The sequence below is a fragment of the Salmo salar genome, chromosome ssa05 (genome assembly GCF_905237065.1).
Source record: "Salmo salar chromosome ssa05, Ssal_v3.1, whole genome shotgun sequence".
In the NCBI taxonomy this organism is placed as follows: Eukaryota; Metazoa; Chordata; class Actinopteri; order Salmoniformes; family Salmonidae; genus Salmo; species Salmo salar.
The window spans coordinates 38471921-38497818 of record NC_059446.1 but is presented as its reverse complement, the minus strand read 5'-3'; the positions used below and the strand labels follow the sequence as shown (position 1 = coordinate 38497818).

Below are 25898 nucleotides of genomic sequence, written 5' to 3'. Positions count from 1 at the left end.
CACTCGTGCTATAACGCGGATCTTCTGCGGTCCGGATTGAAGCCCCTAGGATCCCACTGATGCTAGTCAAGCAGAAGCCGTGATGTGTCATCGTATGAATGATTCTGTATTATAAACTGGGTGGTTTGAGCCCCGAATGCTGATTGGCTGACAAAACAGTTATTGTTGCTGCTCTAAATACCTTGGTGAACAATTTATAATAGCAATAAGGCACCTCGCGGGTTTGTTATATTGCCAGTATTTGGTATTTTATTAGGATCCCCATTAGCTGTTGCAAAAGCAGCAGCTACTCTTCCTGGGGTCCACACAAAAACATGACATAATACAGAACATCAACAGACAAGAACAGCTCAAGGACAGAGCTACACGCAGGGCTAAGGGCTGTATCTAAGAACAGCCTTTTGCCATGGTATATTGTCCATATACCCCACCCCCTCGTGCCTTATTGCTTAATTATATCACTGTGACGCTAAAGTAGTTCAACAATTACAAAGAATTGTGTAGCCTAGTATAAAAGTGTAGTGTTTATATAGCACTGGGCTAATGTACCTAAAAGCTCAACATTTGACCTTCTTCCCATACATTTCTGTATACTGTTCTGCATAGTTCCATAGATTGCCCTACATACGTATGGAATGTGATTCATTTAAATCCCCAAATTAGTCTACAGATATGTATTGCATAATGCGATGCGTGTCCACATTCACTTAGAAGACTGTAGGAGGATAACACATTTCTGCTGAGGAAACATCGTCTCTCATCTCGTCTCCTCTTTCACCCTCCCCTCATCCCATTTCCCTCCGTATTCACACCGCAGAAGATACTTCAAACGGGCGTGGGAGGGAGCTGAGTCTGCTGGGAGCAGAGGATTGTGGGAGAGCGTGGTGCTGATGAAGCTTGGTGGATGTGGGCCACAGTTAAAACAGAGAAACACTACAACCATTCAGTGAACAGATGCACAACTACTGCCACTTAAAACCCCTGGCAAACAAAAGACTGGAATACTTACTTATTTCATGTACTGTAATGCCTTGGGTAGGCCCATCTATAATCATGATACGTGATTATGCTTCAATTTAATATCTGGAAATTCGTATTTACAATGATGGCCTACCCCGGCCAAACCCTCCCCTAACCCGGACGACACAGGGCCAATTGTGTGCCGCCCTATGGGACTCCTGATCATGGATGGTTGTGATACAGCCCGGGCTCAAACCAGGGTCTGTCGTGACGCCTCTAGCACTGAGATGCAGTGCCTTAGACTGCTGCACCACTCAAGGAACCCAATTATATTCAAAGGGACTTTGTGTTTGTCTTGAATACTGTATCATTCTGCACTGTGAATTGTGTTGACTTTTTGTATTGTGATTTTATACAGAACAAAAGACACCATCTTAAGTTCCCTTGGGGAAAATAAAGTTATTGTATTTTAGTTACCATACAAACCAAGACGGAAGCTGAGCGTTTAATGATTTCAGAGCCTTTTATTTGAAATGTCAGTGTTCAAGAGAAAATAAAACAGCAATATAAATATTAGCATAAAAATGAAGAGATTAACACCGGGAGAAGCGTAGGAGGTCTAAGCATTTCATAAGAAAGATATTACAGCACGAGAGGATTAATTCAGCAGCGGACGGACGTACACACATATATAATATTTATAATAATTTGCTCATATGGACAGAGAGGCATTCTTGCGCAAATGCACAAGATGAAGCACAGAAAAAGGTTACAGAAGGATAGAAACATTTTTTCAATATCATTTTTTTTTTTGTTTCGTTTCTTTACAGGGTAGTAAAATAGAGATAGAGAAAATGAACACAATAATATGCGCAACACATCACAAGTTAACTAGTCTACGTGTGTGTCACTCTGTTTACTTATCGTCTAAAGTTGTTAGCAACTTTCTTTATATTTACACTGAAGAGTTAGTTAGTTGGCCTTCACGGTGCTCAGTTACTACATTGCAACACAAACTGTTGAACATTTCAGAAATCGTTTTTTTTTCTTCTCCTCCGCTGTGGTTTTCTTATTTTTCTTGAAAAACAAATACAACACATTCCAGTAAGCCACGCCTTGAGGAGAGGGGACTTTTTAGTTTGAAAAATTCTGGATGTGGTCCATACTATACAAACAATTGGCTCATACCATCGACAGGACTAGTGTTTATTTACAGAGGGGAAGAGCCTTCACAGGACCAGGGGGTGGAGGGATGGAAGCAAGGGGAGAGTCTGAGGTTAGCATTGCCAGAATGGATTTACACTGAGGGGATAGATACAGCGAGGAGCTAACTCTGTCCCCCCCCCTCCCTCCCTGCTTCTGAAGTGGTATCTCCTGTGACATGGAGGGATGTGCTTGGCTCTGTTGACCTCTAACCTGGGTCAGTGCATTAGAGGACGTTTAGGGGTGGACTAGGATGGAGGGTCAACAGTGGTGCCTGTGTACATTCAGTGAGTAGAGCCAAGGTCATTGCCCCTCTCCCCGTCAATCTAATTGTACCAACCCAGACGTCGTACCCCTCAGCCCACCCCTCTCCACTCCCCCTTGAACCCAGCCTGCAAGCTGCCTCTTCATGCAGTGGTGTCCAGCTAGTTGCCGGACAGACGGACAGACCGACGGCAAAGAAAAGACTTCATGCTTATCTTATACTACTGTGTCATCAAAAAACACTTCCCACATCAACAAATATAATCATCAGCACTTCAGGGTACGTAGAAAGGGATGAACACTCAATCTAGACTCTAGCTGCCTAAGAAGTGTCTAACTCCTAAGCACGCCGTTAAAGATCTCTACTTTGAAGTTATTTTTACCCTACGTCTCATCTTTATCGTATGAACAGTGCATCTCTCTGGTCTGACTCTCAAAGTGGGACAGCCAGTGAGGGGAGGGGATAGAGGTGCATGGGTGGACAGCAGGAGGCTCTCTACACCCATTGGGTAGTTTTAAAAGGGGGCAGCGCCTACTATGCCACCAAGCCAGCAAATAGGGCTGATAGTACTATAACATGGCCTTCCCCCTTGGTGCTAGTTTTCTAATAGGGTTCATGCTCAGGTCATAAAAACAGTGAAAGATTCAAATCTTACCATTTAACTATGCTTACAAAATAATATTTATCATTTTTAGCTACCACGTCAGGTAAATGCCACGAGGGGATTTGTCGACCTGTATTTTTTTTTTTTTAAGGTGGTCGTCCTCTTTGCAACACTAATTCAATGCATAGCTGAATCTTCTAGAAGGTCTGTGGTTTGAACACATAGGAACATGCAGAGTGGAATACTACTGTACCAGTGCAATGGAATACCCATTCCCCTGTCCCAAAGAGCTGTGCTGTAGGATCCTATAAGGCTGATCCTATATAGGAATCTTATCATGGCAATCTAGTAGAGTCAACAAGGATCTACTTTCCATCTCAGGAAAATAAGGAATTATAATTATGATCCAACATGATAGATCTTATGGAACATGGTTAAAATATCCACCTGTGAATACGTCACTGGCCAAAGCCTTGTTATCCAAGCAAAGTTGCTTACACTCAAACGGTTGTGTCTGAAGTGAATCCAAATTCATTGATTTAACCAAAACACAATCCACCCTGAACCCCCAGTCTTCCATATCTGCAAATAGTATTAATACTTGTTTTTTTTTTACAACACAGGCTTTCCAAAAAACAACTGTTTCTAGATAGCTTTCAGAAAGAGAACAAAATGTCAACGCTGTTCGCTCTTAAACCTTCAACGCATTCCAGATTCAAGAGCCCAAAGACAAACATTCGCAAACATCTCCGTATTTCGTGTTATCATATGAGCGTGACCAATAGAATCCAGACCCTGGTTAGAGTAAACGCATTGAGAGGAGATGTAGGGGATTGGGGGGGGAGACTTCAGTTCTCATCGGGTCGGTTTTCTCTCTTCTCATCGTATTTTCCATATCTATCCATCCTCCACCCATCCTACTTCTTCTCCTTCTTGGTGGACTTCTTCTTGGAGGCGGGGGTCTGGGCAGGCTTGGGGGGTTCAGGCTGAGCGGCGGCCTCAGAGGGCTGGGCCTGCAGGGCCTGATGTTGGGCTGCCATCTGCTGCTGCATCAGCATCTGCTGCTGCTGCTGCTGCTGGGGGTTGGAGGTCAAGGTGGCCGTGCTGCCAGGGATGTAGACATTCTGACGGTAGTCGGGCACGTGCTGCAGGGTGAACTGGGGGCTGTAACGGGTGCTGAGTCCCATGGTGCCCGGTCCCAGGGTTGCAGTCGCCTCGCTCACTTCTGGGGGAAAGAGGGGCAGAGCGGGGAGGAGGAGAGGAGGGGAGAGATGGAACATATGAATAAGGTGTTCTGACATTGCAGTGATGACTTGCAAAATACATTGATGCTCACGATTTGTTACATTTCCATTATGACTTGTATATATGCTAAAGCACTCATTGCTTTGGTGAAACTGTTAGCATGCTTATGTAAAGCTAATTGGACTGAAAATAAGAGAATTGAGAGAGACTGCAAGAGCGTGAGTGAGAAAAAAAAGAGAGAGAGAGAGAGAGACTGGTGTTACAAAATGATGAATGTGTGCTGACATTTTGTCGAGGTGGAGAACATTTTGCATTTATGGTGTGTGTCTGTGTTCATTGCTGAATGTGTGTGTTGTGTGGTTTTTTTCCATTATGTGTGCTCTGGCTGTGTACGGGTGACGTAGCTTCTAGCTCATAACTCTCTCCCAGCCCCTGCATTGCAGAGCTACAGAGACACACACACACGTCCCCTCCGCTATTCCCTGCTCTCTGGCTCTGCTACACACAGCGCAGGCAGCCGTAAACACACACACAGACACACATATCTATATATATCTACATACATACATACTAGCTTGAGTATATACACATACACATACACACACACACTCAAGCTAGTATAATTAGACTTCAGAGAAAATAAATCTGGGACAATAGCTTCTTCCACAAGGTTGTTTCTGCTTTGTAACTAACTGTGCTATCCTGGTTGTGTAACCGCTGTTTGGTAGTGTGAAGGAACAGCAGGCCCTGATGGTACTACTGCATAAACATCTAGCTGCCTAGAATAACATTCTGAATAACATTCTGATCCCTCTGTTTGGTAGTGTGAAGAACATAGCCTTTCTCTCATAAACATCTAGCTGCCTATAATTCTGATCCCTCTGTTTGGTAGTGTGAAGGAACAGCAGGCCCTGATGGTACTACTGCATAAACATCTAGCTGCCTAGAATAACATTCTGAATAACATTCTGATCCCTCTGTTTGGTAGTGTGAAGGAACAGCAGGCCCTGATGGTACTACTGCATAAACATCTAGCTGCCTAGAATAACATTCTGAATAACATTCTGATCCCTCTGTTTGGTAGTGTGAAGGAACAGCAGGCCCTGATGGTACTACTGCATAAACATCTAGCTGCCTAGAATAACATTCTGAATAACATTCTGATCCCTCTGTTTCCAGTTGTCATCGTGACTCGTCTGGTAGCCGTGCTGTGGCTCTGTCTGAGGGAGTGTTTCCTCTATCTCATTGTGATGGCCAATAGACATCATCCAGCCAGAGACAGAACGTTCTATCACTCTCCTAATGGAAACCTCAGGATCGTGTGTGTGTGTGTGTGTGTGTGTGTGTGTGTGTGTGTGTGTGTGTGTGTGTGTGTGTGTGTGTGTGTGTGTGTGTGTGTGTGTGTGTGTGTGTGTGTGTGTGTGTGTGTGCGTGCGCAGTAACTGCGGCAGAAAAAGCATAGGGGGAAGGGAAGGGCTGTGATGTCATACAGCTCTGAATCGTTTGCTCTGCACGGGCAAGAGAACATGTGTTTGTGTGCTAACACTGTGTGTGTCTGTGTGATGTGTGTGTGCTAACACTGTGTGGGTCTGTGTGATGTGTGTGTGTGCTAACACTGTGTGTTGCGTTCTGTTTGCTAATATATGTTCGCAGGTGTGGGAACTGCATACAGTGCAAACACTCAGGACTGTAATATTATTGCATTAAACAGGTTTCTGTAATAGTTACTGTATATATCTGGAGTACTGCTGGTAGCATTTGATATAGTCTTTGAACTGGTGTGTGTGTGTGTGTGTGTGTGTGTGTGTGTGTGTGTGTGTGTGTGTGTGTGTGTGTGTGTGGCGCGCCAGTACAGTGGGCCATAGAAACATCAATGAGGATAGAGAGGGCTTTATCAATGGGTCTGGCTTCATGCCCTCTAACCAAACAGGAACAAACCCTGACACCTCCCTACCTTCCCCTCTCCCCCAACTCTGCCCTTCTCTCCATTATACAACACTACAATGAGAGAGAGAGAGAGGAATAAAGAGAGGAAATTATTGAATGTCAGAGGCATAGGCATGTGGTGGTGATGAAAAGAGAGGGATAGAGTATTATATGGAGGGTCTGCAGATAGACCATAAAAAAAGAGGGCTTGAGAGAGTGGTAGAGGATGGGAACAAGTGATAGAAAAATAGAGAGATGAATGGAGAAGTGTTGGACTCACCGTTGGCTGCGGCCATCAGGGCTTGGAGCTGCTCGGCCTCAGTGGGGGGGTTGGGCCAGGGTCCTGTTCCCATGGCCATCTCAGGGGGACCTCCAGCCCTGCGGGGACATAGCGAGAGAGAGGACACATATGTCAACAACCAGCGGCCATTTTAGAACTGTAATCTTTTCTGCTTGTGTTATTGTGTGTTGCTGGTCCCTGGTGTGACGGTTGGTGGTCTTCGATATCAAGTTACAGGGTCTGATGATTAGCAGACACAGCCTGCAGGCAACGCAGAGAAACGAAGATGTACACACACAAGGTCCAGGGGACCTCACTATACAATATTATGCTGATACTTACAGTACCAGTCAAAAGTTTGGACACACCTACGCATTCAAGGGTTTGCTTTATTTGTACTATTTTTTACATTGTAGTCGAATAGTGAATACATCAACACTACGAAATAAACCATATGGAATAATGCAGTGACCAAAAAAGTGTTAAACAAAACAAATTCGATTTTAGATTCTTCAAAGTAACCACCCGTTGCCTTGATAACAGCTTTGCACACTCTTGCCATTCTCTCAACCAGCTTCATGAGAAATGCTTTTCCAACAGTCTTGAATGAGTTCCCACATATGCTGAGCACTTGTTGGCTGCTTTTCTTTCACTCTGCTGTCCAACTCATCCCAAACCATCTCAATTGGGTAGAGGTCGGGTGATTGTGGAGGTAGGTCATCTGATGCAGCATTCCATCACTCTCCTTCTTGGTCAAATAGCCCTTACACAGCCTGGAGGTGTGTTTGGTTCATTGTCCTGTTGAAAAACAATTGATCTTCCCACTAAGTGCAAACCAGATGGGATGGCGTATCGCTGCAGAATGCTGTGTTAGCCATGCTGGTTAAGTGTGCCTTGAATTCTAAATAGATTACAGACAGTGTCACCAGCAAAGCACCATCACACCTCCTCCTCCATGCTTCACGGTGAGAACCACACATGCCGAGATCATCTGATCACCTACTCTACGTCTCACAAAGACACAGCGGATAAACCAAAAATCTCAAATTTGGACTCATCAGACCAAAGGACAGATTTCCACCGGTCTAATGTATATTGCTTGTGTTTCTTGGCCCAAGCAAGTCTTCTTATTATTGGTGTCCTTAAGTAGTGGTTTCTTTGCAGCGAATCAACCATGACAGCCTGATTCATGCAGTCTCCTCTGAACAGTTTATGTTGAGATATGGCTATTGCTTGAACTCTGAAGCATTTATTTGGGCTCCAATTTGTGAGGCTGGTAACTCTAATGAACTTATCCTCTGCAGCAGAGGTAACTCTGGGTCTTCCTTTCCTGTGGCGGTCCTCATGAGAGCCAGTTTCATCATAGCGCTTGATGGTTTTTGTGACTGCACTTGAAGAAATGTTCAAAGTTCTGGAAATTTTCCGTATTGAGTGCTCTTCATGTCTTAAAGTAATGATGAACTGTCGTTTCTCTTTGCTTATTTCAGCTGTTCTTGCCATAATATGGACTTGGGTCTTTTACCAAATAGGGCTATCTTCTGAATACCACCCCTACCTTGTCACAACACAACTGATTGGCTCAAACACATTAAGAAGGAAAGAAATTCCACAAATTAACTTTTATCAAGGCACACCTGTTAATTGAAATACATTCCAGGTGACTACCTCATGGAGCTGGTTGAGAGAATGCCAAGCGTGTGCAAAGCTGTCATCAAGGCAAAGGGTGGCTACTTTGAAGAATCTCAAATATAAAATGTATTTTGATTTGTTTAACACTGTTTTGGTTACTACGCGATTCCATACAGTTGAAGTCGGAAGTTTACATACACTTAGGTTGGAGTCATTAAAACTCGTTTTTCAACCACTCCACAAATGTCTTGTTAACAAACAATAGTTTTGGCAAGTCTGTTAGGACATCTACTTTATGCATGACAAATGTAATTTTTCCAACAATTGTTTACTGTTTGCAACTGCACATGGGACAAAGATCATACTTTTTGGAGAAATGTCCTCTGGTCTGATCAAACAAAAATAGAACTGTTTGGCCATAATGACCATCATTATGTTTGGAGGAAAAAGGGGGAGGCTTGCAAGCCGAAGAACACCATCCCAACCCTGACTCAGTTACACCAGCTCTGTCAGCAGGAATGGGCCAAAATTCACCCAACTTATTGTGGGAAGCTTGTGGAAGGCTACCCAAAATGTTTGACCCAAGTTAAACAATTTAAAAGGCAATGCTACCAAATACTAATTGAGTGTATGTAAACTTCTGACCCAGTGGCAATGTGATGAAAGAAACAAATGCTGAAATAAATCATTATCTCTACTATTATTCTGACATTTCACATTCTTAAAATAAAGTGGTGATCCTAACTAACCTAAGAAAGGGAATGTTTTACTAGGATTAAATGTCAGGAATTGTGAAAAACTGAGTTTAAATGTATTTGGCCAAAGTGTATGTAAACTTCCGACTTGAACTGTATGTGTTATTTCATAGTGTTGATGTATCCACTATTATTCTACAATGTAGAAAATAGCAAAAATAAAGAAAAACCCTGGAATGAGTGTGTGTGTCAAAACTTTTGACTGCTACTGTAGGTGGCGATACGAAATGTATTGTGATTCGATACTGCGATTTTATGTTCCAAACATTTTGCTCAAAATGTCTGCTGGAAACAGAAATAAAAGTGTCTGAAACATGTTGGCTCACTATTTAAACAATGGCCACCAGCACAACACAATGTAGTAAATGTGATGAAACATAATGACACCACATTAAAAGGGAACAGCTGGCTACACAACACACACACGGAGTGTTGAACTTTTCCATATGGGCAGCGTAAATCTTCAAAGGGTTGTTTTGTTTAAAGTCTCATTTTGCATGCAGAGGGAGAAAAGGAGTAGACCTGCTCTTGATTACACTCACCGACTTACACCAACTACCATACCTCTTAGAGAGACACACACACACACACACACACACACACAGATTTAGGTCTGGCATTTCTACTGATGGTTTTGATCCACATCAGTCCCTCAGTGATTGGACCATTTCAGTAGCTGTTTGATGGCCTAAAGCAGTGGCACCAGGGGGTTGTGGGTAAAGGCTGTGCCCCTGTTTGAAGCGCCAGAGAACAAACAGAATGGCACACGAGGGGTTAAAAGGACGTGAGAGTATCACATCCAGCTTACTGCCTTCTTTGAACAGCAGTAAAAAAGAGAGTGTGTGTGTGTGTGTGTGTAAAAAAAAATAAGCGAATGCCATTCCTTTGGTCTCTGCTTGGAACCAATTAAAAACCCACTGGACAAAAGCATATGGACTGGGAAAGTAACCAGGATGGAGAGAGAGAGATGAGGGGAGAGAGAGAGAGAGAGAGCAAGATTTTTGTTTTTAAGAAGTGGTGCGGTCCAGCTTGCCAAAATGTTAAGCCACATTTTTTTTAAAGGGGGTATTACTTATGTGCCAAAGCGCGAAAGAGTCCTTGACCAGTGCCAGCGTCCCAAATGAAAACCAGACCAGGTTAAAGTGTGGAGCCAGCAGGACTGCCATTTTGATTGGTTTCCTTTTGTGGACTAGAGAGACAAAGAGGACGCCTTGTTTATCACTAATTGTTTATCACTAATTTATCCCTGCTCTATGACTTTCATGTGGTCCGAATAATCACTTCCTGCTTTCAGGACTATCTCTTCCTGTGGCTGAGATGATGACTGGTCATGTCCAGAGGGATCATTCTAACTGGTCAGTCAGAGCTGCTTCTGTAACCATGCATGAAACAGGCATCTTATCTAGGAGGAAGCCTTTCAAACCGCTTCCTAAACTCTACTGTCCACTTCAACTATGGGAACTCTTGTCCAATCCTTCTATAAAGTAGATTACATTCCGGTCCTTCTTCAGACGGTCCTGTTCAATGCCCTCTCAGCCGCTGGGTCCAATCTCTCATCAGACAGTTGTTTCAAAGCCTTCTTTTCTGGCCTCCAGGGAAAAGGCATATGAGAAGAAGACCACATAGTGCTATAGGGTATCTACAAGTGGCATTGTGTCTGGGAAACACAGCAAACTCAACGCATACTCTCTACTTGGGATAAAACATATTTTACACCAAACTAAAAAGGACACATATTCTACAGTCTTTGATTACACGACCACACCACGCTAAGTAAAACCACCATGAAATACACACAGCGCACAAACTAAAAACGTCACACTGCACAGAAGTGAACCAATCAGAGATCCTCATCAAAGTCTGACCATCCACAGAGAGACCAATAGCCCAGCTCGGCACAGGCTAGGGAATCTGAGCTATAGCTAAAGGGTCAGGGGTATCTACACACAGTACTGCAGAGCTCTACCTACCTACAGGAAGAACCCACTGTAGCTACTCTCTGCCCTTAACAACTGGTTTTAGATCAGTTTCCCTTACAACAGTTTCCACATGACCTATTCACGGGTGCCTCAAAAAAAACTGATCCAGAACAAGTTGTTCGAGGCCATAAAGTGACCACACTCTCTACACTAACACACACGTTGATACCTTGTGCCTCGCTTCGGCGTCCATCTTATGTGATCACCATTGTAGTTGTAGAGGCTGGAAACACAAGAGGAGCGTTACACTATTCTATCTGGATCTACAGGCCAGGAAAAGAGCAGGCAACAAACTCAGCGGAGCTCCACGTTTCTGTGGAAAGTGTTGAGCCTTTGACATCCATATAACGTTTCAAAGAAGAAAGTCAGGTTTTCCAAATGGATCGTTTCCAATGTATCCATAACCTCAGTGGCTTCCAACATGGAAAGCTCTCATGGTTTTGTTCCTTGTTAAAACTGTGTGTGCGTGTGTGTGTGTGGGTCCCGAGTGGTAGGAGAAGCAAGCAAGGACTGCAGAGCCTCCCCTCACCCACTCAGATGGTTCTTGACTCATGGAATGTGTTGTGTAAAAGTTCTGTTGTGGAAACTGTTGCGGCGTGATCAGCAGTTTGGCACACAATGTAGGCCAAATAACCGATGAAGGAGGCAAACAGTCACACACAAACAAACTGATTTATGTCAGTTAGATGCAGTTTCCCCTCTACCACCATGAAACAGCCAATCACCGATGTCCAAACAGAAAATCACAAGTGATCAATCAGATGCTATCACCCAGATGGAAACACAAACGCGATCAATGAGCTACAATGTGTATATGTTAGTGCACTTACGTTCCCCCCCCACCACTCACTCTGCTCCCCTACTCTCCTCAGCAGTACTGAGTGATGGCACACAGACTCTGTGAGAGTGGAGGGAGGGAGAGGGATGGCGGCCATTTTGTGTGTGAGGCAGAGAGCAGCCTGGAGAATCTGACTGTTCACTCAGAGGAGTCGGGGCTCAGATGGAATCTCAGGAGCTCCAGATTCTCATCTACACAAAGTCACAAAGTCGCTGATATCACCTCTGCTGCGCACAGTGGGCCTGTAAGCAGAGTATGTTCCTACTGCTTCCTAATATAATGTATTTAAAAAAAAAAATAATTTAACCTTTATTTAACTCGGCAAGTCAGTTAAGAACAAATTCTTATTTACAATGACGGCCTACCCCGGCCAAACCCGGACGATTGCTGGGCCAATTGTGCGCCGCCCTATGGGACTCCCAACCACGGCCGGATGCGATGCAGCCTAGATTCGAACCAGGGACTGCAGTGACGCCTCTTGCACTGAGATGCAGTGTCTTAGACCACTCCGCCACTCAGGAGCCCAATGCCATTTAGCAGATGCTAATTGATCCAAAACGACTGACAGTCATGTGTGCATACATTTTATGTACGGCTGGCCCATATTCTCTACCGACTGAGCCTCACAGCACCACAGCTTCTCCTTAATCCCATCTCTCTCTCTCTTTGCTAGCCATCGCTCAATCTATGTCTCCCCATCTCTTGTGTGTGTGTGTGCGTGCCTGCGTCTGTATGTGTGTGTTTGTGTGTAGAAGTCTATGTACTCACCCACTGGGTCCAGGTCTCTGTCCTTGGGTGAAGCGCCAGTCGGCGTTAGGAGGCTTTTGCTGTGAAGAGAACACAAAATACAACGTCAAATCTCTGTTTCTACACACCAACAGGACCATGGGACTGCCTGTCTTATGCGTGTATCGTTCGAGTCTGTCCATCTGTGTGTGTGTGTGTGTGTGTGTGTGTGTGTGTGTGTGTGTGTGTGTGTGTGTGTGTGTGTGTGTGTGTGTGTGTGTGTGTGTGTGTGTGTGTGTGTGTGTGTGTGTGTGTGTGTGTGTGTGTGTGTGTGTACCAGAGGTGGCTGGTGGGAGGAGCTATAGGAGGACTGTCTCATTGTAATGGCCGGGATGGAATCAATGTAACGGTATGAAACACATGGAAACCACATGTCGAACTCTGTTCCATTAACTCCATCCATTACAATGAGCCTGTCCTCCTATAGCTCCTCCCACCAGCCTCCTCTGGCATGTAGTCTTTCTGCCTGTGGTCAGGGGGCCGAATAAAAAGGCATACATCTCTCAGCCTGGATGGGTGGCCATTTTGTTCTGAAATCCATGGAGCAGAAAACGTCAGTGAAGCGCACAGACACACATCGAGACAGGGACTCCGCTCCCAATTACAGAACAAAAACTCAACTAAATGTATGGGATTACATAAGATATGGAGTAGAGATGTGTCCTTGTTGTTGCATTGATGATTCTATCCTCAATCCAGTGCATCAAACTTTACAAAGCCTCCACTGAAGCTTTTACATGATCAATGTCTTTGTTTATCCGATTCAGACAAGACCAGGGCTTCATTGATGAGAAACTCCCTAACATTGATTCACCAGGGTCAATACAAATAGGTGACACATAAACAGTGCTGGTCTAAAATGTGGTTTTGGGTGATTCACAGCGATAAGAACTCTGACATGCTACTAGAATCAGTAAGATCCCCAGGGCCATGTCTGAGCGCCCGAAGGACTCCTCACGCAGTCAGTGGTTGTTGGGAGAGATAGAAGCTAATTGAGTGCCTGTGTAATTCACGGCCCATTCATAAAGACCTGATTGTGTTTTTCAACAGAAGCCAGAGAGAGAGAGAGGGAAAGAGAAGGAGAGAAAGAAGGGGGAGGAGAAGAAAGAAAGAGAGGGGGAGAAGAGAGAGAAAATGCAAACTCCTTCCGTTTGAGTTATGTTATATTTTTTTTTTAAGAGAGAGAAAGAGAGGGGAGAGGGAGACAGAGAGAGAGAGAGAAAGAGAAAGAGAGGGGAGAGGGAGACAGAGAGAGAGAGAGAGAAAGAGAAAGAGAGGGGAGAGGGAGACAGAGAGAGAGAGAGAGAGAGAGAGAGATTGGGGGGAGGGAGAGAGCAGTCATAGAAAATAAGCATTAGCTGAATATAGCAGCTGTTTGTTGTTTTAATATGAACAGATAAAGTGTGCGAAATTGACCAGAGAGGGAGAGAGGGAGGATTTGTTTGTTTTTTTAGAAGAGATAAAAGCCTCTCTCTGACCTTCTCTTTCACCCCATCTCTCTTTATTCCAAAAGTCCCAACCCACATCCATTTTCTTCCGTCTCTACCTCTTGTCCCATCCCCTCTCTCTCCTCTCTTTCCCTTCCCCTCTCCCTTCCTCTCTCTCCTCTCTTTCCCTTCCCCTCTCCCTTCCTCTCTCTCCTCTCTTCCCCTTCCCCTCTCCCTTCCTCTCTCTCCTCTCTTTCCCTTCCCCTCTCCCTTCCTCTCTCTCCTCTCTTTCCCTTCCCCTCTCCCTTCCTCTCTCTCCTCTCTTTCCCTTCCCCTCTCCCTTCCTCTCTCTCCTCTCTTTCCCTTGCCCTCTCCCTTCCTCTCTCTCCTCTCTTTCCCTTCCCCTCTCCCTTCCTCTCTCTCCTCTCTTCCCCTTCCCCTCTCCCTTCCTCTCTCTCCTCTCTTTCCCTTCCCCTCTCCCTTCCTCTCTCTCCTCTCTTTCCCTTCCCCTCTCCCTTCCTCTCTCTCCTCTCTTTCCCTTCCCCTCTCCCTTCCTCTCTCTCCTCTCTTTCCCTTCCCCTCTCCCTTCCTCTCTCTCTCCTCTCTTCCCCTTCCCCTCTCCCTTCCTCTCTCTCCTCTCTTTCCCTTCCCCTCTCCCTTCCTCTCTCTCCTCTCTTCCCCTTCCCCTCTCCCTTCCTCTCTCTCCTCTCTTTCCCTTCCCCTCTCCCTTCCTCTCTCTCCTCTCTTCCCCTCTCCCTTCCTCTCTCTCCTCTCTTTCCCTCTCCCTTCCTCTCTCTCCTCTCTTTCCCTTCCCCTCTCCCTTCCTCTCTCTCCTCTCTTTCCCTTCCCCTCTCCCTTCCTCTCTCTCCTCTCTTTCCCTTCCCCTCTCCCTTCCTCTCTCTCCTCTCTTTCCCTTCCCCTCTCCCTTCCTCTCTCTCCTCTCTTTCCCTTCCCCTCTCCCTTCCTCTCTCTCTCCTCTCTTTCCCTTCCCCTCTCTCTCTCTCTCTCTCTCTCTGTGGTTTGGCAGTGAGGCGGTGAATAGACCCTTGGCTGTGTTCCAGACTCTGTCTCCTAATCGACACAGGAGGAGAGAACAGGAGAGAAGAGAGAGGCTCCCCAGACAAACTAGCACGGCCGCCGCCCGCCTCCCCTGCCTTATTTACACAAGTGTTCTACCACAGAGAGACCAGATAGGGAGAGGGCGGGAAGAGAGAGAAGAAGAGGGGGAGAGAAAGAGTAGAAGAGGGTATGGGGGAGAGAGCGAGAGGGGTAAGAGCGAGAAACACGCTATCCAATTTCAATAACACCGTCACCACCGACGTGGCGTTTACAAGCTGCGCCAACATGACCCACTACGGGTTTACATTTCAGTCTAGCCCAGGGTCTCTGATTTCATCACGTCACACAATAATACACATCACTCGCTCTGTGTGCAAACTCTATCCTGTTATGGATTCTGTAGATGGATTCAGACGAGCAGATGGACTCGAGGCAGCCATCTTTAATGGTTGGCTATCTGGTCCCATCTTATTTGCAAGAATGTAAATAAAACAGGGACACCCAGGTCTTTGAACTATGAATAGGCCTCTACATTAGAGAAGGATGACTGGGAGGGAAGAAACAGGTGGGTGGGTGTGTAATCTAATCTCCTCCGCTCGTCTAGTGGGTATTTTGTCTCAATCGGAGAGACAGACTGACAGATGTATATTTCCCCCTTTCGCTCTGCTGGTTTGGCGGCAGTCGCCATGGCAGTAAAGGGGAAAAATAGAACAAGTGATTTTTCATCTGAAAATGAGTAGGGGGGGGGGGCAACATTCCAGCGGTGTGACGCTCACTGCAGCCACATTAAAAACAAAATCCTGTCTCACTCCCAGAGGTCATACCCAAGGTCAGGTCCCGCCACAGGCATGTAGTAAATAAAAGGAAACAGACTCGCGGCTCGGCTGACGTTCCACCGGAACGCTGTGAGATCTGAGTAAGCATGTCCTATACTGTTACTGTACTGAGGCGCGTCCACAGATCACACATGAAAAGGGTCAAGTGATGTTACTAAGAGCACAGCCTTCTGTTAGACCATCAACAGTTCTCAAGTAAATGTGCACGTACCCAGCGTGTAATAAATGTGTTCTTACTTCCTGCCCTTAGAAATCAACCCATAATACTCCTGATGGGGACCAGTGCTCCAGATAGCTGATCCAGAGTCAGTTATTAAGGGCAGAACCCAGAAAGTGACCAGAGAAGATGAAAAACCCACTGAACTCCCTCAGTGAGAAGCTCTGTCTGCTCTGAGGTCAGATAGGGATTATGGTTCTCCTGTTCTGATCCATAGAGACTTACCAGACTGACTGCTTCTAACACAGTTACCACTATCACTGGACAGAGTTACACTAATAGGTAGAGCACCTACTGCCTTACAACCTGTTCATGTCCCTAAGCTACTACTACACTAAACACAAATATACACGCAACATGTAAAGTGTTGGTCCCGTGTTTCATGAGCTGAAATAAAAGATTCCCGAAATTTTACGTACACACAAAAAGCTTATTTCTCTCAGATTTTGTGCACAAATTTGTTTACATTCCTGTTATTGAGCATTTCTCTTTTGCCAAGATAATCCAACCTCCTGACAGATGTGGCATATCAAGAAGCTGATTAAACAGCATGATCATTACACAGGTGCACCTTGTGCTGCAGACAATGACAGGCCACTCTAAAATGTGCAGTTTGGTCACACAGCGCAATGCCACAGATGTCTCAACTTTTGAGGGAGCGTGCAATTGGCATGCTGTCTGCAGGAATGTCCACCAAAGCTGTTGCCAGAGAATTTAATGTTCATTTCTCTACCATAAGCCACCTCCAATGTTGTTTTAGAGAATTTCGCAGTACGTCCAACTGGCCTCACAACCGCAGACCATGTGTATGGCGTTGTGTTGGCAAGCAGTTTGCCAATGTCAACGTTGTGAACAGAGTGTCGCATGGTGGCGGTGGGGTTTTGGTATGGCAGGCATAAGCTACAGACAACGAACACAATTGCATTTTATCGATGGCAATTTGAATGCACAGAGATACCGCAATGAGATCCTAAGGCCCAATGTCGTGCCATTCATCTGCCGCCATCACCTCATGTTTCAGCATGATAATGCACGGCCCCATGTCACAAGGGTCTGTAGACAATTCCTGGAAGCTGAAAATGTCCCAGTTCTTCCATGGCCAGCATACTCCCCAGACATGTCACCCATTGAGCATGTTTGGGATGCTCCGGATTGACATGTACGGCAGCGTGTTCCAGTTCCCAACAATAACCAGCAACTTTGCAAAGCCATTGAAGAGGAGTGGGGCAACGTTCCACAGGCCAAAATCAACAGCCTGATCAACTCTATGTGAAGGAGATTTGTCACGCCGCATGAGGCAAATGGTGGTCCCACCAGATACTTACTGGTTTTCTGATCCACGCCCCCAACTTTTTTTTTTTTTTAAGGTATCTGTGACCAACAGATGCATATCTACATCCTAGTCATGTGAAATCCATAGATTAGGGCCTAATTGACGTATTTCAATTGACTGATTTACTTAGTAATGTATACTGGCCTTCCTGGCCAGGTCTCCCTTGAAAAAGAGACTCTGGGACTCAATGGGCTTTTCCTGGTTTAAATAAAGGTTAAATAAAACAATAACTCAGTATACATGTTGCCTTGATATTTTTGTTCAGTACACATGAAAACAGTATTATTTGTACAGACAACGGCAGAGAATTGTACGGACTGAGGATTTATCTCAGTCCATATCTGATCTTTATCTGATACAGACGGACAATCACAGAGTGAAAGCCTGGACATGAACATCTGGGCTCCATCCCAGTGTGCGTCCCGAGTCCGACCCCGGGAAAAGAAAGCACATCTGGTTCAGTGGATCAATGAGACGTTAACTCTCTGAGCACTGGCCATAATCTGATGAATGGGAGGACATTCATCGGCAGGATTCTTCCCGCTGAAGCGCACACACTTCACACACAAACCGTCCGCTGGCATGGTTCTCACACAGGCTGGGCCCCACCTGGTGCTGTGTGTCGTGTGAGGAAGTTACGGTTTCCAAACGCAAACACACACCCATACACACCAAAATACACACGCTCACAGCCACACCTCTTGGGCATTGACAGAACGGCGGCTAGACTGCACCTGGTGCTCTGTCTGAAAGAGGAAGTCTTTCTAACAGTCTCCCAACCCACATCCCCACACAATATTCCCCCGGCTATCACAATAAATGCTTTTCAGTTCCATTGTCCTCCTATCGCCATTCAGATGATGACACTGGAGGAAAAAAAAGATGATTATAAATCCTAATACTGAAAGCTATACGGATCCCAGAGACAGATTCGACAATGTGAGACCCGCCAGGAGGCTAAGTCCAGGACTGGAGACATAATGGGAGATGAAAAAGGAAGGCTTTTGGTGAGACTCGGGGACGGATTCACCGAGCCATGTGGGCCGATTGGCAGCATGTGCTGCTTCTTCATCCGTAAGAACAGAGTATTTACAAAACGCTCCCACATCGAGTTGTTGCACGTGACCAGACGCCCTGTAACCTGATCTCATCGTTTCATTTCGGAATTTGCCGTATTTGGATGATAACCAATTCATTATGTGTGGTTACAGGGTTCATTCTGAATGGTTACAGGGTTCAAACAGAAACAACTCAAAGGGTTACGTTTCGGAATGAATTCCAAGTGGTTAAGGTTAGGGCTGTGGCTTGGCGAAGGCTTAAAACAAAATCATTCAAAAACAATACGCTGTTTCCATTAAGTATCATCAAGAACTCTCCCTGCTCGCTCGAGAACTGAACTGCCACGGCGGTCTAAAGCGGCGCGCTCTGGCTCTGAGCCTGGCGAGTTTGAGCCAAGTGCTGTGCCATCTTTTGTGTTTGGGGAGCGCCGACGAAGGCAGCTGTCGACGTCCTCAGGACCTTTACAAACGTCCAAAATCGACATCTCTTTCTTGTGACCAGCATGTGCGCAGACCCTGACATACAGATCTAGCCACATCATGTAAATGTGACCGCACACACATACCCTGAATGTGGGGGTTTGTTCTACACGTGTCACTGCGGCACACATGCGTAATGTGATTCCCTCACTGTCTTTCTCTCTTTCCCTCCATCCTTCTCGCCCTCCCTCTATCGTTGCTGTACTACACGTGTCACTGGAGCAGGGAGACAGATGGTACCCTAACGACCCCGGTGGGGGGGAGAGAGAGAGAGAGAAACACAGAGAGAGAGAGAGAAACACACAGAGAGAAACACACACAGAGAGAGAGAAAAACACAGAGAGAGAGAAACACAGAGAGAGAGAAACACAGAGAGAGAGCGGGAGAGATAGACACAGAGCGAGAGACACAGAGAGAGAGTCATGATGACCATGACAGTCACGAAAGGAAAAACAGACCAATAGAAAATCAGATAACCAGGAAAACACCCGTGCTCTCCCATCATGAGGTATAAGCTGTGTAATTCACCAGAGACACATAGCCTACACAAGAGGCATTATCACAAACTAAACCAGCACACTACCCACTGCCCTCTTCCTGTAGGGACTTTACTAAAACTATAATCACTAGCTAGGCTAAATGAAAAAGGGATTAAACAAATGAAAAAGGAGAAAGAGGCCACTGAGTCTCTCTACATGAATCATCAAAACTAGAGCACTGGCAGCCATCTTGGAAATCAAGATATACACAGTTAGTCAGTGAACAGGGAGGGGTCCTCTGCATGTACTGCATGTGGACTGTCAGAACATAACTTTCCATCCACACCCCGGAACACAGAGTGAAATGGTATTTCCTAACAAGTGCTCTGGGAATGAGGGTTGGGAATGTTTGACTAGAGCTGCTGCCACAGGCACACAGACAGCCACACAGGGTGAGGTCACGGTTGGCCATGTGACTCAGACACGGCATGGAACCAATCAAGGTTCAGAGGACAACAGGAAGTGAGAGGTCGCGTGCTGACCCCTGGAATTCCTTTTTTATTTTTCAGCCACCGCTTTACTCTTTGACTCCTCCCCCCTTTTCTCTCTTTCCTTCCCTCTGTTCCATCCTCCCCCTTCCTCACACCCCCTCCTCTTTTCCACCCCCCTCTCTCTTCCTCTCTCTCTGTCATCCGGTTCCCCTCCACTTCCTATCTCACTATGCTATGACTCTAAGCTCTGGTATCTATTTCCATCTGTCGTTACTCTCCTCTCCATCTGTCAAAACCACCCCATCCCCTCTTCCCCTCTTCCCCTCTCTGCCCTCCTATCCGTCCATTCCCTCTCTCCCTCATTCTCTTGTAGAACATTGCTTCCCTGCTGATCTTGTTTAGTAATTGGAAGTCAGAGAGAGCGAGGGAGACTGCGTCTCCTATGAAATATTAAAGCAATTCTCCTCTCCTTCATTTCCTCCCCTCACTGGCTAGCAGGGCGACGCCGTTATATCAGCTATCTACTATATCAAACACATCATAAAGAGAGGGTTGAGGGTCAACAACACTAGGCTTTAGGATAAATACTGCATTGCTACGTGACTTAGTCTGTCTAGGTCAGCAGGCTCAATTGGGTAAGCTAAGTCAACAAAGACCAGGATCTTAGGATAAAACCTTCAATGTCAATGCTTATAACCTAGTACTTACAGACCTATGTCATTGGTCAAGTGATTTCCACAATACTCGATTGGCCAGTATCCTGCCTCCTCCCCCCAGCGCCCTCACCTCAATGGCTGAGTTCATTAGGTGCTTCCTGTTGAGTGTCATGCTGAGGGTGTTGTTGTGACTCATCATGGGCGTCTTGACAAACACAAAGTCACTTCGGCTGGAGATGGTGGAGTAGCAGGGTCTGTAGGTCCGTGTCCCTGGGGGGTCCTGAGCCCCTCCCACCACCTCCATGTAACGGATGGGTCCGTCTGTGTTGAGCTGCAGGTGGAGGTCCTTGCTGGGTCTCTGATGGTGGGGCCTGCTGGGCCGGTGGCGGCTGTAGCAGCAGCCTGTCCCTCCGAGGTCGCTGCGCTGGTGGAGGCATCGCACCATGAGGATGAGGAAGGTGAGGAAGAACACGGCCGAGACGCAGGCCAGCGAGATGATGAGGTACAGGGTGATGTCGGGCATGCCGGTGCGACGCATCGCAGACGTCTTCCGGTTGTCCGCGGCGGCGTCGCTGGCGCCCTTCTCCTCCACGGTTACCGTGATGGCCACAGTGGTGGAGAGAGTGGGCTCGCCGTTGTCCTGGACGACCACGGTGATGTCGTAGGCGGAGCCGCCCTCCTCCTCGGCTAGTTTGCGGGCAGTGCGGAGCTCCCCGGTGTGGGGGGCGATGCGGAAGAGACCGGCGTGTGGCCCTGGGGCGATGGAGTAGAACAGCCAGGCGTTATGTCCACTATCAGGGTCCACCCCTACTAGTTTATTAATGAGATGGCCTGGCCCAGCCGACTGGGGTACACTCAGCAGCAGCCCCGTGTCCTGGGGGAAGGGGGGGTACACGATGAGGGGCGCGTTGTCGTTAAGATCCACTACGAACACATGCACCGTGACGTTAGCGGTCCGGGGTGGCGCCCCGGCGTCTCGGGCCTGCACCTCGATACGGAAGACGTTGAGGGTTTCGTGGTCTAGGGAACGCATGCTGTAGATGTGTCCGGTCTCTGGGTTGATGTACACATAGGAGGACACGGGGGAACCCTGAACCATGCTGGGCAGGATGGTGAAGGAGACGCGGGCGTTGTCCCCTGTGTCCGGGTCAGAGGCCGTCACCATGGTGATGGGGGTGCTGGGAGCGTTGTTCTCGGGGACGTCCACTGAGTAGGAGGGCTGGGAGAATGAGGGCGCGTTGTCGTTCACATCTGATAGCCTCACCACGAAGGTCGTCCGCGACGACAGGGGAGGGGAGCCCGCGTCGGTCGCCATGATGACCACAGTGTACTCTGCCATGGTCTCTCGGTCCAGGTCGCCATCCGTGACCAGATTGTAGTGCTCACCAAAGGCAGAGTTGAGTTTGAAGGGCAGGCCGGACTGGACCTTTAACGTCACCTCCCCATTCTTACCAGAGTCCAGGTCCCTCGCACTGATGAGGGCGATGACTGTACCAGGAGCTGCGTCCTCTCTGATGGGACTGGTCAGTGACGTCAACGTTACCTCTGGAGAATTGTCATTCACGTCAGTGACGTCAACTATGATGTTACAGGAACCCTCCATGGCGGGGGTTCCCCCATCCCGGGCCTGCACGGTGATGTGATATTCATTCGCTGTCTCATAGTCCACCTGGCCATTCACACGGATCTCCCCGGTTTTAGAATCCACGCTGAATAGCTTGAGCACCCGGTCCTGCGTGTATTTACTAAACAGGAAGGAGATCTGCCCATTCTGACCGTAATCCGCATCGGTCGCGTTCAGTTTCGTTACTAAAGTGCCCGGTTCAACATTCTCCAAAATGCTAACTTTTTTCACCGGCTCTTCAAAGACGGGCGCATTGTCATTGACATCCAGAATTTTTATGAGTAAAAGAGTGGACCCAGACTTCTCCGGCTTTCCCCCGTCTACCGCGGTGAGCAACAGGCGAAACGAGGCCTGCGTCTCCCTATCCAAAGCCTTCTCTAAAACTAATTCCGGGAACTTACTCCCGTCACTTTTCGTTTCCACATTCAAAACAAAGCAGTCGTTGGGTGCGAGGTGATAAGTGCGGAGAGAGTTGATACCCACATCTGGGTCGTGCGCACTCTCCAGTCGGAACCGAGTGCCCGGCGCGGCCGCCTCTGATATCTCCAAGGAAATATTCTTAGTGGAAAACTGCGGCGCATTGTCATTCGCATCCACAATATCCACAAGAACCCGATGTATTGCTAAAGGGTCCTCGAGTACAATCTGAAGATGTAGTGAACATGTTGAACTTAATTCGCACATGTGCTCCCTGTCAATTGTCTGTCTAATAACCAAATCCCCAGTCGCATGGTTTACCTCGAAGTACTGCGCGTTAGATTCCGAGATCACCCGCAATTTTCTCTGAATTATCCTCTGAACCGTGAGGCCCAAATCCTTAGCGATATTCCCGACCACAGCCCCGGGTCGAAGCTCCTCGGAAATCGAGTAACTGAGCTGCGCGGTCGCGCCTGTAAAGCACGCCAGAGAAAACCATAGCCTCAGCACTGGCCACCCTCCGTAGCCTTTCCTCTGTCTGGATTCCATTATGAGGGGTCCGGGGGATGGAAAATGTTTAAAGTTAATATTTTACCGTAACTCATCTATAGTCTCGGGGAAACGACGCTACCAGGCTGTCGGTAAACACTTCCGTTTAAGAAAAAGTGGGGTGGGAAGTTTAGAAGTTATCATGACGCCCTAATTCTATACGGAAAATAAAAAAGAGGAAAAGTAAAACTCCATGAAGGATCGCCTAAAACTCTCCACACTCTTCTCCTCTGCTCTGCTCCTCTCTGGGGCGGGGACACAGACACAAAGACCCGTTTCCTATTGGCCGAGAAGCCGGGACTCGCTCCCCACACAGAACTCTCTCACAAAGCAGAGAGTGAGTGAAAACTTAAGAGGCACTCATTTTGGATTTACCATCAAGTTAGAGACATGTTACACGCTAAAGACATTACCTTTAGAGCAAAACAACTCAAAATGCACGACGACGAGGCCATGGAAGCATAAAATAATATCATTTTAAAAAAAATCTACTTATGCCATTTCCAAGCGCTTAATGCACAGACCGGCACGAACAAGGGTGGGTATAAACCACAAGAGTAAGTATGAACTTGTTGCTCTGTTTTGTCAACGAACAGAACTACTTACATTGAATATAAGCAAAGTTACGCAAAGTAACTGATGGACTCATGATCATTGCAATGATGGACTTAGCCGCAAGGCGGCATGGTTATCAAACGATTTACTTTCCAGAGGTGTTGATAACGCTTGAACCATGTGCCATGATGTAAACCACAGATTGGTCTTGGCTAGGAGGCAGCAATGCCATTGATAACCAATATAACAAGCTTTGGCCTACTTTACATCTCTTTGTATGTATTAGGCCCTACTAAAACAGATAATGAATGACATATGAACTTATCACGTTTGATCCAGTGCAATTACTACTGTAGGCCTATTACCAAAATACTTTAATGAGAAAGTATAAAGCTATGATATAGGCCTAAAGAAATCCGTATTGTTCACTGGTAAGCTAATGAAGTAATCATTTGACTGATGTAAATTCCATATTTTGATAAACCTACATGTAATTACTGTTACGAATAGCCAAATATATTTCACATTTACATTTACGTCATTTAGCAGACGCTCTTATCCAGAGCGACTTACAGTAGTGAATGCATACATTTCATACATTTAAAAAAAAAAAAAAACATTTGTGCTGGCCCCCCGTGGGAATCGAACCCACAACCCTGGTGTTGCAAACACCATGCTCGACCAACTGAGCTACACTAAAAAATTTTTTTACAATGAATAATTTTTCTGAGCTACTTTACAACCGTTTATGAACCTGCAGATCCAGATATCATCCATTCTCATAGGCTACAACATTAAGGTGAATGTAGCTACCGGTAAGAATGTTTTGGTGCTAATATTAGGGCGACTACTACAAAAATCTCTGAAACTGGAAACACTTATCTCCCTCACTAGCTTTAAGCACCAGCTGTCAGAGCAGCTCACAGATCACTGCACCTGTACATAGCCCATCTATAAATAGCCCAAACAACTACCCCTTCCCCTACTGTATTTATTTATTTATTTTTGCACCCCTTTGCACCCCATACTTTCTATATTTTATTTACTTTGCCACCATGGCCTTTTTTGCCTTTACCTCCCTTATCTCACCTCATTTGCTCACTTTGTATATGGACTTATTTTTCTACTGTATTATTGACTGTAGGTTTGTATTACTCCATGTGTAAGTCTGTGTTGTTGTATGTGTCAAACTGCTTTGCTTTATCTTGACCAGGTTGCAATTGTAAATGAGAACTTGTTCTCAACTTGCCTACCTGGTTAAATAAAGGTGAAATAAAAATAAATAAAACATATCTAATACCGCAGCATTGTTGAATACTCATTTCTGATTGGCTGGAAGGGCATTCTAGAGTGGACATTATAACCAGATATCTGGACAGTTGGTAAAGATATCTGGACAGTTGGAAAAGATATCTGGACAGTTGGAAAAGATATCTGGACAGTTGGAAAAGATATCTGGACAGTTGGAAAAGATATCGGGACACCTTGCAATCATGACGCAATATGTGCCAACACATGCAGACCGTTCTTGCTACAAGGTGACAACAACACAAACTGAAATTGGATACATTGTAAACGCAGGTCCAACAAGGAAAAATGTAGGTAGTTAAATAGCATTGATTTGTTTTTTGCAGAAAAAAAATATTTTTGGGTACATCTGATGAACTAATGTGGTGAGTGATGAACATGAATTTCTCCGGCCCCCTGCCACAGATATCTGACGTTTTGAGGGTGTGTGCAATTGGCATGCAGTCAGCAGGAATGTCCACCAGAGCTGTTGCCAGAGAATTGAAGAGTTGAATGTTCATTTCTCTACCATAATCCCATAATCACCTCTAATGTTGTTTTAGAGAATTTGGCAGTACGTCCAACTGGTCTCACAACCTCAGAACACGTGTATCCACGCCAGCCCAGGATCTCCGCTTCTTCACCTGCAGAATCATCTGAGACCAGCCACCCTGACAGCTGATGAAACTGTGGGTTTGCACAACTGAAGAACTACTGCACAAACTGTCAGAAACCGTCTCAGGGAAGCTCATCTGCATACTCGTCATTCTCACCAGGGTCTTAACCAGACTGCAGTTCGGCGTCGTAACCGACTTCAGTGGGTAAATGCTCACCTCCGATGGCCACTGGCACGCTGGAGAAAGGTGCTCTTCACGGATGAATCCCCGGTTCAACTGGCAGACAGCGTGTATGGTGTTGTATGGGTGAGCAGTTTGCTGATGTCAGTGTTGTGAACAGAGT

The 25898-nt window shown here is 46.2% G+C and overlaps 1 protein-coding gene across 37 annotated transcripts in view; it reads right to left on the bottom strand.

The window, feature by feature from the left end:
* Nucleotides 1-1464: 1464 nt before the first annotated feature.
* Nucleotides 1465-25898, bottom strand: part of LOC106604876 (protocadherin gamma-C5) — a 190867-nt gene continuing 166433 nt past the window's right edge. For 21 of the 37 annotated variants that reach the window (XM_014199980.2, XM_014199974.2, XM_045718190.1 and 18 more), the window contains 3 exons: nucleotides 12453-12511; nucleotides 6484-6581; nucleotides 1465-4257 (listed from right to left, as the gene is read on the bottom strand). In XM_014199980.2, coding sequence (XP_014055455.2) covers nucleotides 3950-4257; nucleotides 6484-6581; nucleotides 12453-12511 — 465 coding nt within the window. In that variant the 3' untranslated portion in view covers nucleotides 1465-3949. Of the gene's footprint in view, nucleotides 4258-6483; nucleotides 6582-12452; nucleotides 12512-20636; nucleotides 23390-25898 lie in introns of those variants that run through there. The other 16 variants (XM_045718194.1, XM_045718192.1, XM_045718193.1 and 13 more) reach the window with 3 other exon arrangements.